The sequence below is a fragment of the Recurvomyces mirabilis genome (assembly GCF_035927965.1).
Source record: "Recurvomyces mirabilis strain CCFEE 5264 chromosome Unknown scaffold_22, whole genome shotgun sequence".
Lineage (NCBI taxonomy): Eukaryota > Fungi > Ascomycota > Dothideomycetes > Mycosphaerellales > Teratosphaeriaceae > Recurvomyces > Recurvomyces mirabilis.
This window is the reverse complement of record NW_027041956.1, coordinates 55,188-68,508: the sequence shown is the minus strand read 5'-3', so window position 1 is coordinate 68,508 and position 13,321 is coordinate 55,188. Positions and strand designations below refer to the sequence as shown.

At 53.2% G+C, this 13,321-nt stretch overlaps 4 protein-coding genes across 4 annotated transcripts; 2 read left to right on the top strand and 2 right to left on the bottom strand.

The window, feature by feature from the left end:
* Nucleotides 1–112: 112 nt before the first annotated feature.
* On the bottom strand, nucleotides 113–1,252 carry LTS14_007715 (uncharacterized protein; the record flags this gene model as incomplete). The annotated part of the gene is made up of 2 exons (XM_064840405.1): nucleotides 113–1,198; nucleotides 1,250–1,252. The coding sequence occupies 2 exons, from the start codon at nucleotides 1,250–1,252 to the stop codon at nucleotides 113–115; spliced, it is 1,089 nt and encodes a 362-aa protein (XP_064691855.1).
* Nucleotides 1,253–1,904: 652 nt separating this feature from the next.
* On the top strand, nucleotides 1,905–5,492 carry LTS14_007714 (uncharacterized protein; the record flags this gene model as incomplete). Its single annotated transcript, XM_064840404.1, has 1 exon — nucleotides 1,905–5,492. One exon carries the CDS (start codon nucleotides 1,905–1,907, stop codon nucleotides 5,490–5,492), a length of 3,588 nt encoding a protein of 1,195 aa, XP_064691854.1.
* Nucleotides 5,493–6,088: 596 nt separating this feature from the next.
* USO1 (Vesicle-mediated ER to Golgi transport protein) lies at nucleotides 6,089–9,250 on the bottom strand (the record flags this gene model as incomplete). The annotated part of the gene is made up of 2 exons (XM_064840403.1): nucleotides 6,089–8,827; nucleotides 8,882–9,250. The coding sequence occupies 2 exons, from the start codon at nucleotides 9,248–9,250 to the stop codon at nucleotides 6,089–6,091; spliced, it is 3,108 nt and encodes a 1,035-aa protein (XP_064691853.1).
* Nucleotides 9,251–9,771: 521 nt separating this feature from the next.
* RAT1 (5'-3' exoribonuclease 2) lies at nucleotides 9,772–13,095 on the top strand (the record flags this gene model as incomplete). Its single annotated transcript, XM_064840402.1, has 2 exons — nucleotides 9,772–10,478; nucleotides 10,596–13,095. The coding sequence occupies 2 exons, from the start codon at nucleotides 9,772–9,774 to the stop codon at nucleotides 13,093–13,095; spliced, it is 3,207 nt and encodes a 1,068-aa protein (XP_064691852.1).
* Nucleotides 13,096–13,321: the final 226 nt, after the last annotated feature.

Here is a 13,321-nt window from a genome sequence, read left to right as displayed (position 1 = left end):
TGAATGGACATCCGAGGTGGTAAGGCTATACTTGAGGCTGATCATGCAACGTGGGGCTCGGTACCTGGCCAATGATCAAGCTCTCGAGGATCGAGAAATCGTTTGTTATATTTCAATCCAGATACATGTCATTCTTGAAATTCCTCAGATTCTGTAGAAAGCCAAATCCGTCTTCACTGACAGCGCTTGTCGTGCTCGCACTCGCACCAAGATCGCCATAGCGGTAGTCCAAAGCCTTCGCAGATGCTCCAGTACCCTTCTTACTCTGCCCAGCAATTCTCTGCCGCTCCTCGATCGGTCGCTGCAAGCTCTCCACGACATTGATCCGTGCCTTCTCCTCCGCTGTGCCCTTCCATACCTCCGCCAAGTGTCCTAGCTGCTCTACCCTCAAAGCCGCGGCTTCAAGACTTGCAGCATCATTTCCTTTGCCAACCAGATCATTGATCTCGTTGCGAAGTTGTTCCACAAAAGCTTTGCCTTTCTCCTCTCGAATACGGGAGTCTGCATCAGATTCTGGTGCTGAAATGGAGATCAGAGATGAGGCCAGGGATAAATCGGAAGGTGCAACGGGCCAGGCCATTGCGTCGCCGAAGACTTTGATTACCGAGTCGAGACGTGAGCGGACAGCTGTGAGAGTGCGTAGCTTCTCCAGATACTCGGGTTCAGCTGTTGTACGGGGCTGTGAAGTCGTAGGGTCACTGGCGACGTCCTCCAATAGATTCTCTCCCTCTGATACTTTCGTGAAGATTTCGATATCCTTCCTCAACTCATTGTCAAGTGAGTCAGTCAGCCCAGTAGTATCGCCTCGCAAGACCTCGACCTCATATGCCAGCCTGCCACCACTTCGTATGATCTCATCAGTCAATTGTGTTAGTGTATTGGACAATCTTGTCATCTGAGCATTAAGCTGGCCAAGCATCGTCTGTAGCTGTGTGTTGAGCTCTGACAGAGGTACGCTGCGGCCATATTGTGAGCTCTGTGCCGTCCTCGAGCCTACGGCAAGGGGAGGAATATTGGCATTGAGGTAGTCTACAGGATCAAAGTCCTGCTTAAGGAAGGCTTCGAGTGCGCCATCCGCAGCGTTACTCCTCGGCTCTACTCTCGTAGTATTAGCGTAGCTGGTTGCCGTGACTGCCATGTCTTGCGATACCACCTGTATGATCACCAGGAACGTGTGCAAGTGAATAGGTCCATGAAGCTAGTGATGTGCTCCTAGCGTAGCTAGCGGCGGATCTGTCCGAGAGCCTACCATTTCACCAGCTAGAAACGTGCAGGAACATCTCCCAGCTGCCGCCTAACAACGTGCAGCAATCCACGAACGAGTGGACTCACACTCACATTCGCTATTATAAGAAACAGTCACACACACGTACATCACTCATTTGTGACTCTTTCGCCTTCTGCTTCCATGCTGTAGGTCTTGCTTACCCGCACCACAACGCCACACAGCCTCGTTCCTGCCTTGCGAACACTTCTCCTCACTACCAACATCCAGCACCGGTGAACAGACCTGTAGCAAACAGAAGCTTCATCCGCACGTGCCTTCGTGCTGCGGTGGCCTCGAAGCAAGATCTTCGATATTGTTCTTGAGGCACAACACTTCCTGAACACATCCATCATCACTACATTGCTAGGCGAAGCTCAACCTTCGCTCTTCGCCTGCATCCGTTCTCGGGCAACGTTCACCAAGGCAATTACACAGCATAGGTAAACGTCAGCCTGAATATCCGCCAAACGACAGGTCGTACAAGGTTCGCCACACTCACTGCTACCGCTTGGCACACTTTCATACGGCTTCGTCACTGCTACGATAGCGTGCGAACGAGGACCACATCTCTATCATCTGGCCACTGGCCATTGACGTGACAAATACACATCGTACCTCACCACCATATCAACGCACCATGCCTCGGCGACAATTTATCAACGACTTGCAGAAAGCGCAGGACAACGCCACTCCACTTCCACACGGCATCTTCGGTCTTCAGCAAGGCGACGATGACGGCCAATTCGAGTTTGAGTTTCTGGCTCCTACCGATCCCGCTCAAGAAGCAGTCAAGATCACCGCACTCATTCCCGACGTCAGTGAGTACCCGAAATCGCACGAGTACATGATCTTTTGTGGCGATGATGCACCTCGCCATATCGCTTCCGCCTTAGAGATCGTGCGCGGCACCAATCGCAAGACTGTCTTCGAGCTACTGGACATCGTCTCGGCCACGCTCAATAGGCTTTCGCCAGATAAGGACGGAGATATCGGCATGCCAGACTCGCAAGCGGACGATCTGGAAAGCGAAGACGAGGTTGATGACGATGTATATGACAGTGATCACGAGGCATTCGAGATTAGTGCTCAGCACACAACGACTGTTCCCACGCCAAACGGCAAGCCTAGAACAACGGGGCGTGCATTTCGTACCCGCATTCGTGAGGATCTGCGTATCGCCAAAAGTGCAGGTTTCAAAGTCGGTCATCTCGGCCATCTGCTCGATGGCCACAACTCGTTTGTCACCATTTCTATTCGCATGTCAAAGCTTGGCATATCAGACGAAGCCATGCAGGCTTGGCATATCGATCCGAAGGACTATCTCATCCTCATCATTCAGTATCCCAATGGCTATAAGACCAACGAAGAACTCCAGAGCTGCGACAGCTTACGTCTCGCTCCAAACCTCGGCATGCGCCTTTGTGCGAGCAAGAAGTACAAGCCGACACTGCAAGAGGCCATAAAGGCTTTTACAACAGTCAAGAAAAGCGATCGTGACAGTATCTCGTCGACTGATCTACCATCTGCTGAAGCTCCAGTGGCCGAGGAGGACAACCTCCGCGACACGTTCATCTCCAAACCACTCAATGGCTTCTTCCAGGAGCGTCTCGTGCCTCTCCTTCGCTATCGTAGTGCCGGATTGGATTGGTGCGGCGCCGAGAACTGGTTTACAGAGATCACCAACAATGGTGCTAGTGGTGCCGACGCTGTTCCCGACAAGTTCTACGAGCCCGAGAAGCTACACAACTCCCTTCCGCCTGTTGCCACAGCTGACCACTACACAGCACGCCGAGTGACGCAATACTCCTTCCCGTTACTAGCCATGCAATTCGCACTTCGGCACTTCATACGCTGCACAGAGTTCTGCTTGGTCTGCCATCGGAAGCTCTACAGTGACATTGAGGCGATCAAGCCATATGTCTGTGATCAGAGCCTGTGTCTGTACCAGTACATGACACTCGGCTTCGGTCCTTCCATTGAGCACGAGATCATGACACAGCCTTATGTCGTCGATCTTTTGCTATCTTTCTGTTACAGTAGTGCAAACTCGAAGCGTTTGAAGGACTTTCCAGATGGCCTCGCGATGATGGTACCTCCGATAGATCTGGCTATCTACAGCGCTGGGCCAGATCTGGCAAGTTATGGCTATCGAGTCGGCCGTCAACCACCGGTGGTGGAGAAGAAGGTTGAGCCAGATGCACTGCCTACGTACGAGGTCGGCTACGACGCTGACAGGCTTGAGCTCATCTTCTTCAACATGCCTGAACATTGTCCGGTCAGAAGAGGCAGTTGGATCGTGTTGAAGATGCAAGGCACTGTGGATGCTTCTGAGGTCCATTGCAGAGTGGCTGATGTGACTTACTACCCAACCATCAGCATCGATCCACCTTTGATCCTACCAACTACTGCAAACTTCGCAACGGCACAGACAACCACCAGCAAGACTACCAAGACTGTGACGCCAGCGACCACACCCAAGTGGGCTCAGGCACGCTTTCAGATCTACGAGCAGGATTTCGAGAAGCTCGACAAGAACGGTAAATGTCTGTCGATCTGCAAGCTGCTCGACACCATTCCGAACGTCAAGGATTTGCAGGACTATCTGGCCAAGAACAGGCCGGCAGACCTCAAGTTTTGGGTCAACCGTCTCTCGCCAGCAGCACTAAGTCTACTTCGCTGGGTCATTGCCAGTAATCGTGCTTGCATCATGCAGGTTGATGGCGAGACTTCAACTGGCCAAGAGCGTCTATTTGGTATGAAGGACTATATGCAGTTCCGCTTCGCCATGGGTGCACCAGACAAAGAGCAACGTTTCATCTCGGAAGTGCGCAAAGTGTCGGATCGCAAAGAGTCCAAATTCCCTACCATGTTTGCTTGGCATGGAAGTCCGATCTACAATTGGCACATGATTATTCGCGAGGGCTTGCACTTCAAGAATGCCGATCACGGTCGTGCATATGGAGATGGTGTGTATCATGCCAAAGAGGCCAGCACATCCACCGGCTACTCGGGTATGGCAGCTTACGGCTATGGGGGACAAGCAAACACACAAGGCAGATGGGCTAACAGCTTGCTCAATGTCAACAGTGCTCTGGCGCTCAACGAGATCGTCAATGCTCCGGACGAGTTCCAGTCGTCAAACCCATTCTACGTCGTACAACATATCGACTGGATCCAGACTCGGTACCTCTTCGTGTCGTGTGTCCCGCCCGACCGCTCTACCATCTCGATCGGGCAAGAGAAGAAGCCATCGAATGCGTATTCGCAGGATCCTCAGCGTACACCTATGGGTCTTGGTAGTGCCATTGTAATTCCTGCTTCGGCCATCAGATCTCGGCTGCCTGAGGCGAGTGACGATGGTGCTCGTACGGCACGTGTGAAGAGTCCATCCAAGAGACTGAAGGGATCAGGTGGCTTCGACAACCCGATTGCCATCGAAGATAGTGATGGCGATAGTGTTGCTACTGACGCCGAAGATCTCGAGATCCTATTCGAGGAAGCTGAGCCAGAGCCGGAAGTACTGGTCGGTTCGGTCGTTCAGCCAAAGGCGGCTGTCGGAACTCCCACCGACTTCGTGCCTCGCTTGCTTGATTGGAGCACCTTACCCATTATGCCGCAACCCGCGTATGCCGACAGTGGAGCTACTAAGCGCCTGATGAAAGAGCTCAACAGCCTCCAGAAGGTTCAGCAGTCGACGCCTGATCTGGGCTGGTATATCGATGTCGAGAAGATCGACAATCCCTACCAATGGATCGTGGAGCTTCATTCATTCCACGTCATCGATCCTACCCTCAAAATGATCAATGATATGAAGAAACAAGACGTCAAATCCATCGTCCTCGAGATCCAATTCCAGGAGGACTTTCCCTTCTCACCACCCTACGTCCGCGTCATTCGTCCTCGCTTCCTTAGTCTTGGCCAAGGCGGCGGTGGACATATTGTTCTTGGTGGAGCAATGTGCATGGAGCTACTCACCAACACGGGATGGTCGAGTGTGTCGTCTATGGAAAGCGTGTTGATGCAGATCAGATTGGCGATTGCCTCTGATCCGCCGGCGAGGTTGGACATGAGCAGTGGGCGTAGTGGACACGGGCAGGCGGATTACGGCGTTACGGAGGGTGCAGATGGTTACATCAGGGCTTGCAATGCGCATGGGTGGAAGATCCCGCCGGGGTTCAAGGAGATGGCTTATGGGATTCGAGATGCTGGGTCCGCGCCGCCGTAGAGCTTAGGAGGGATCATACAGGGTCTTGGGCCGTATGTGTTGTGAGAGGCGTTTCTGTGTTTTGTGGGTTAGTCTGGGCATAGCGATGGCGTGGCAGTGGAAATGAAATAATGCATCCGGGAAAAGGCGTGTCTGAGACTGTCGCGGCAGCATTTGTCTGGCAGCCGCAGTCATAATACAATAATGAGGCTACGAAACGAAAACGTGGTAGATACCATTGAGCAACGATCAAAGTATTTCTTCCTTTTCACTCCCGACCGTCCAAAGCCAGCTTGAACGAGTTGCGTGAGGGTTCTTCGACATTAGCTGAAGGCGAGGGGTAGGAGTTGCTTGCCGCCTAGCTGTTGTTTTGTGCTGGGCATCAGAGGGTCGTCAAGGTAAGATGGAGTAGACTGTGAAAGGACAGAGTTCTGATTTACATGGCAGGACTCCTGCCGCTAAAGAAAGGGGTGCCCTCGAGGGAAGCACGAGGGCATAGCACGTGCAAGGTGATGTTCCTCAGTCTGAAGAGCAGGTCCGCCACAACATGTTCTGGAGGAAGTGGATATCATGTTCGACCGCACCAATAGCACTTCGCAGTCCTATATGACGCCACCTTAATCAACATCCTCATCGTCCTCTTCTTCTTCTCCTTCTTCTTCCTCATCATCCTCATCATCGTCCTCATCGTCACTCACAGCACCACCCAATTCCTTCACCTTCTTTCTCAATGCATCCCTCTTAGCCTCAATATCGCCCATCACAAGTAACATACTCTCCAGCTCCGCCTTCGCACTACTCTCGCCTTCTCTCGCAGTCTCGAGCTCCTCCTGCATGGCAACAAGCTTCTCATTATCATCCTTGCTAGCATCCGACTTCGTGCTTGTCGAAACAGCGCCTTTAGCATCAGCAAGCTCAGCCTTGACACCCTCGAGTTCCTTTTCCAGGTCCGCGAAGCCCGAGCGCTCTGTAGCCAGCTCGTCTTCCCGGCCTCGCAACTCTTCTTTCGTGGCCTGGCACTGTGCCCGCAATCTCTCAACAAGTGCATCTCTTTTATCACGCCTAGCTTTCATGTCTTCCACCTCGGCCGTCAGACGCTCGACTTCGGTACTAGCCACTTGCTGCTCCCTCGTCGCCTTCTCATGCCGCTGGGTCAAGTCTTGAAGCGATTGTCGTGCTTGCTGCTCACTTGTCCCGAGCTCTGAATGCCGTGTAGTCAATGCTTCAAGCTGGCGAGAAGTCTCGGTATACTTGCTCTTCTCAGAGCGGAAAGTATTGCCCAGCTCTGCTAGTCGACGCTCGTACTCTTGCATCTTCTGCGCTGAGGCTGCACCTTGTTCACGGAGTCGTGTGTCGAGTTGGCGACCAGACTCTTGCTGAACTGATTCAAGGGCACGCTGGTGCTCATTTTGCGAGTTCTGCCGTGCTTGGTCGTGCTGGCGAGCTACCTTCTCAAACTCAGATTCGTGGCCTTGTTGCATGGCTTGATTGATGCGACGTAAGCGATCAACTTCGGCCGTAGCGGTTTGCATTTCTTTCGAAACGTTCATGCGGTCCTGCTCGTGCTGCTGACTTGTTGCAAGAGCATCTTGTTGGGCTTGAGACAGTGCGTCTTTGGCTGATTGTAATTGCTGTCGTAAGTCGTCGAGCACGTCTCGATCGACCCCTGCTTCTATTGCGGACGATGGCAGGACTTCAATGCCAGGATCTTTGTCGATTGCTCTTCGGAGTCGTGAATACTCGGTCATGAACAAGTCGATGAACACGCTCGACAAGATTGTATCTTCTGCAGCTTCCTCGATATCGAAATCACGGACAGCTGGCTCCTTGCGCAGAGATGCGAGGCTGTCGAGATACTTGGTACGACCCAGCTTTTGTTTTAGCAACGGAGCGAGCGTCCGCCGTGGTATCGGGCTATCTTTCGTGCTGAACTCGTAAATGGTGCCAAGCAAGATCGCGGCCATACCGGCTATGAGTGGACCAGCCACTATGGGGTTGATCGCAGTGACCAGACTCTGAACAAGACCAGAGCCCTCTATGAGAAGATTGTTGATGCCGTCGGCAAAGTCCCAGAGCAGTACTGTAAGCAAACCGGCATACGCCACCACTAGTCGCTCGTCTGAAGCTTGGATTGCTGATTGTAGTTGCGAGCCGAGCGTCTGGATCAATGTCAAGACATCTTCTCCTTCATTTTCGTCGCCCTCCTTGACAGCAGCAAGGGCAGCTTGAGCCTCGGGCTCTTCTGCAACCAGATCCGTGACGATCCACGAAGCATATAGCACACTCTGAGCGTCATCTGTAGGCTGTAATAGTGTACTCAAAACATTTGCGGCGGCCTCGTGCTCAGCGTGGCCAGCAATTGCACGATTCAAAAAATGCGCTTTTATCCGATCGTGGTTGGTTAGATATGCTCTCACAAGACTGCACCCAGCCATTCGGAATTGTGGGTCTTCTTGTGCCTTCGTCAATGCGAGGTCGAGTAACGCTTCGATGATGTACTGCCGTGCTTGCTCAGCACTTGGTCTGGCACTGTTCCGAGCGGAAGCGGCGTTCGATTTCGTCCCGTTTGGTTGCAGTGTAGACCTGGGTGGTTCTACTGGGCGCGAAGCTGAGGGGTCGACCAGTAACGACGCGAAGGCTTCTTGTAGCGGTGCATTGGATGCAATGAGTACCGCAGCGCATCTCAGGGCTGACGTTCGAATCGGTGGTGGTAGTGCACGGATGAACCCTAGATCAATCAAGACTTGAGCAGTACCGACCCGGAAGAATGCTGTTTGGTTCTGAGCTGTGCTCTTCTCGCCAGGTTCGAGGAATTGTGTCAAGAGCTGAAGTAACCCCCAAGCAGCCTTCTCTCGACTCTGGGCGGTAAACGGAGCTTCTGGTAGCTCTGGCGGGAAAGCTTCCTCGAGCAGTTTCACCATTTGTGACACACATCCAGACTCCCGAAACATGGTCTGGTTGCTTGGCGAGCCTTTGATCAGGTTGGCCAAAAGAGTGAGGCAGTCTTGCGCAGTAATCCCTGCCTCGGCTAGACCACCTTCAGATCGAATTAGGGCGAAGACTTTGGGGAAGACGTCCTCAAATGCTACGATCTTGCGGAGCTCCTCGTTGGCGCCACTCGTAAGATCGACCAGTAGTAGAAGTCCGGCATTCCGGACAGCATCTCTGCCATCGTCGAGTACGCCCACCAGTCTGCTGACGCCTAATGGCGCACCAAGAACACACTCCTGTAGTCGTTCGGGTCGCGCAGCACATGTCGCTTGCAGGAGTTGTACGCTATACAAGCGGGAGTAGTAGTCGGCATAAGGTGACGTTGGGTCTAGTAACGATAGTAGTAGTGTCACGTTTTCTTGGCGCTGGCATTAGCTTAGCTCGAGCCAACAACAGATTACACAGCATTATTGACATACCATCGAGAATTCATCCGCCATGAAATATGCTAGCTCGTCACTGGCCTCGGGACTATTGCTGTCTGGATTGCAGAGCATGAGCAATGTCTCGAGGACAAGACGGATCGTGTCCACATCCCCACTACCCTCCTCTCCTTTGCCTCCCCGTCCATCCTTGCTACTGCCTGCCTCGCCTAGGCCATCGCGTCGAAGGGTTGCGATGAGCTCGCGCACTGAACCTCCTGCGACTGAAGCAGGATATTGCTTGGCGAAGGATCGAAGACCGAGTATGGCGGCGCGTCTGTCTTCAAGTAATGTGGCAGATTGCAGACGACCAGACAGGGTATCAATGGTCGCTGTAGCCGTCTGTAGAGGCGGTGTCTTGAGCATTGTTATGGTAATTGCCTATCGAAGGCAAGTTCGCGAATATCTCATTGTAGTTCTGGGGATGGCGTGTAGCCTCTTGCAATAGTCATGCGTATGCACCGTGGTAGGCTAGGCACAGAGATCTTATGACTTCCTCACCACGTTGCCAAAGAATATACAGAGCTTCAAGACCCTTGTAACTTTGGACGCCTAGTCAATTTGAATGACTCGCTGGATCGCACGTGATCGTGCCTCGACTCCCGAACGCTTCGTCGCCGCAAACATCCTTCCAGACAGTTCCCACTCCGAATCTACATCCGCCAGCAGCTTGTCAACTCTCCTGCTCAGCATTGTGTATACGCCTACCCTCGGCATCACAAGAGCTCACCTGTACCAAACAGCACAACCGCGCTCTTGTTGCTCCCATCTACTACGATACCCTTGGAGTGTAGGCACGCGACACTTTTCACGGCGCCGGCACATTGGCGCCCATCATCGCACCCAGTACACAACAGACACTGTATTTCTAGCGATTTCACGACACTATGGGTGTCCCAGCGCTCTTCCGATGGTTGAGCAAGAAGTATCCAAAGATTATCAGCCCAGTGCGTGAGGAGCTTCCAGAAGAGGTTGACAATGATGACGGCACGAAGACCAAGATACCCGTAGACGCTCGCAAGCCAAATCCCAATGGCGAGGAGATGGACAATCTGTACCTGGATATGAACGGCATTGTGCACCCTTGCTCTCACCCCGAAGACCGTGCGCCACCTGCCAACGAGGAGGAAATGATGATAGCCATCTTCGAGTACACAGACCGTGTCGTCAAGATGGCACGCCCGCGCAAGCTACTTATGATTGCAGTAGACGGTGTCGCACCACGCGCTAAGATGAACCAGCAGCGCTCGCGTCGTTTCCGCTCAGCACAAGAAGCTGCGGAGAAAGATGCGGCTGCAGCAGAGTTCCATGCTCACATGGTCGCGAAGGGCGTATCGTCAGAAGATGCTGGCGACGAAGCTGAGAAGCCCAAGAAGACATGGGACTCCAACTCTATTACCCCCGGCACACCTTTCATGGACCTGCTTGCGGCAAGTCTGCGATACTGGGTAAGCTATAAACTGAGCACAGATCCCGCATGGGAAAAGCTCAAGATCATCATTTCCGATGCCACAGTTCCAGGTGAGGGTGAGCACAAGATCATGAATTTTGTCAGGTCGCAACGCAGCAGTCCGACGCATGACCCCAACACCAGGTAAGTTCTCTGGCCACCCTCTTTCCTTGAAGCTTTCCTTGTCTTTCCTAGACTCTGTCCGCTTCTAGTGGTATGGTACGTTGTAATCACTGCTCTGAACATACTAACACACTGTAGGCACGTCATCTATGGTCTCGATGCCGATTTGATCATGTTGGGCATTGCGACCCACGAGCCACACTTCCATGTCTTGCGCGAGGACGTCTTCGCAAACGACACAAAGCCTGGTCACTGCCGGAAGTGCAACCAGCCTGGACATATGGCAGACCAATGTCGAGGCGCACCCAAGCCGAAGCCTGGTGAGGAAGAAGTCGCCAAACCTCTCAAACCATTCATCTGGCTGCATGTCAGCATCTTACGCGAGTATCTTGCAGTCGAAATGAGCGTACCGAATCAGCCTTTTCGCTTCGATCTCGAACGTGCCTTGGACGATTGGGTATTCATGTGCTACTTCGTTGGTAACGATTTCTTGCCACACTTGCCATCCCTGGACATTCGCGAGGATGGTATTGATACTCTTATTGCGATCTGGCGTGACAATATACCAGTCATGGGCGGCTACATTACCAAAGACGGACATGTTGATCTGTCGAGGGCACAGATGATTCTGGAAGGGCTGGCGAAGCAGGAGAATGCCATTTTCAAGCGTCGGCGAGAGACCGAAGTCAAGAAAGAAGCTGCTCAGAAGAGGCGTGAGGACGAGAAGGCTAGACGGCAGAGCAACAAGAGACAACGTTACTCTGACAACGGCGCGTCATTCGGAGCATCAGGCTATGATGAGACAGTGATCAGACGTGGACCTCAAGGCGGCATCAAACGTGGCGAGGCAGCTCCGGACTTCAATGCCCTACCCACGTTCGCACCTGGCGAAGCGCAGTCGAGGAGTGATCCTCGTTATGCTCAGAGCTTGACTCATGCAGATGTCGTCGGCAATGCCAATCGTGCTAATAAATCTGCAGCGGCTGCACTGAAAGAGCAGCTGATGAGCAGCAAGAACCCTGCCGATAACCAGAAAGCAGAGCTGGAGGCTTTGTTCGCTGGAACAGTACAAGAAGGCGCTTCACCAGCTGTACTTGGCAAGCGGACTAGAGATATGATTGATGAAGCCAACGATGATGCGAGCTCCGATCCATCCACTCCAGGCCGCAACACACCAAACAGAGAGATCGCCGACCCCATCACTGACGGTGCTAGTCGCGGCGCTTCCGGTCAGCTTGGCGGCAACTCCAAGCCAGGTGAAGATGTAATGCCAGAAGATACGGTGCGTCTCTGGGACGACGGCTATGAAGAGCGCTACTACGAACAGAAGTTCCACGTCTCGCCACATGACGTGGAGTTCAGACACAGGGTGGCCCGATCATATGTCGAGGGTTTGGCGTGGGTGCTTCTCTACTACTTCCAGGGTTGTCCGTCCTGGACCTGGTACTATCCCTACCACTACGCGCCTTTCGCCGCAGACTTCGTGGACATGGAAAAACATCCCCTTGATTTCGACAAGGGCAAGCCGTTCAGGCCCTACGAGCAGTTGATGGGTGTTATGCCCGCTGCTTCGAACCATACCATCCCATCGGTCTTCCACCCTCTCATGACAGAGGATGATAGTCCGATCAAGGAGTTCTATCCTGTTGACTTTGAGGTCGATCTCAATGGCAAGAAGTTTGCTTGGCAAGGTGTCGCACTGCTTCCTTTCATTGACGAGAAGAGATTGCTTGATGCTATGGCAGAGAAGTATCCTATGCTGACTACCGATGAGCAACGACGCAACGCTTTCGGTACCGAGGCGCTGATCTTTAGCACACGACATCCGCTTTACGACGAGGTGGCCACGAACTTCTACAGTAAGAAGGCCGGTGGTGAGAAGTTCAAACTCAATACTCGTGTCTCGGAGGGCCTGGCAGGCAGGATCGAGAAGGAGGAGAAGTATGTGCCTAACAGTGCTCTCCACTTCCCACTACCGAGTACGCAAGAGACGTACACGAGTCTGGATCAGGACGAAAGCGCAACGGTGTCGTTCTTCATGCCAAGCGTGGGTGGTGTCCACAAGAGTATGCTACTACCTGGTATTCAGTTCGCGGAGCCTGTGCTCGATTATCAGGACGTGCAGACTACGCGCGAGAAGGCTAGTAGAAGTGGCCGACAGTTCGGAGGTGTGCAGCTCAGCAATAACGGAGACCGATCAGACGGTCGACGCATCAACTACGCTGCGAGAGATAATGGCGGTCACAACGGTAACGGCAATGGTGGATGGCAAGGTAACAACGGTTACAGTGCCAATGGCGGATACGGCTCGAATTCCGGTCCTGGCTATGGACACCAGCAGCAGCAGCAGCAGGGAGGTTTCGGCAATCTGCCACCGCATCTGGCCCAGCAGGCTGCTGCTCATGGCTTCCCACCGCCACCGGGTGGTATGCCGCCTATGCCTATGCCTGCTCCGCAACAGCAGCGTGGATATGATGGCCGGGCGCCGCAGCAGCAGTATGGTGGCTATGGAGGAGGTGGACGAGGCGGGTATGGAGGTGGGGGTGGTGGTGGGTATGGTGGGGGTAATAGAGGAGGATATGGTGGCGGAGGATATCAGGGTGGGAGGGGAGGCGGCGGAGGTGGGAGGAGGTATTAGGACGATGTTCTTGTACATTGACACTACGTGTATGAGTATTGGTGGCATGGTACACTTGAAGGACCTGCTGTGGACTCATGCTCTTCGCTACAAAAGTTCGCAGTCACCATGTACAGAGCTTCGATCCCAACCATTCTTCAACTCATCGTGATCATCTCCTCTCCCCTGCTTACGCGTCTGAGACCTGTTGGCAGTACAAAGCGTGTCGGCGATGCTCTTTGAAACG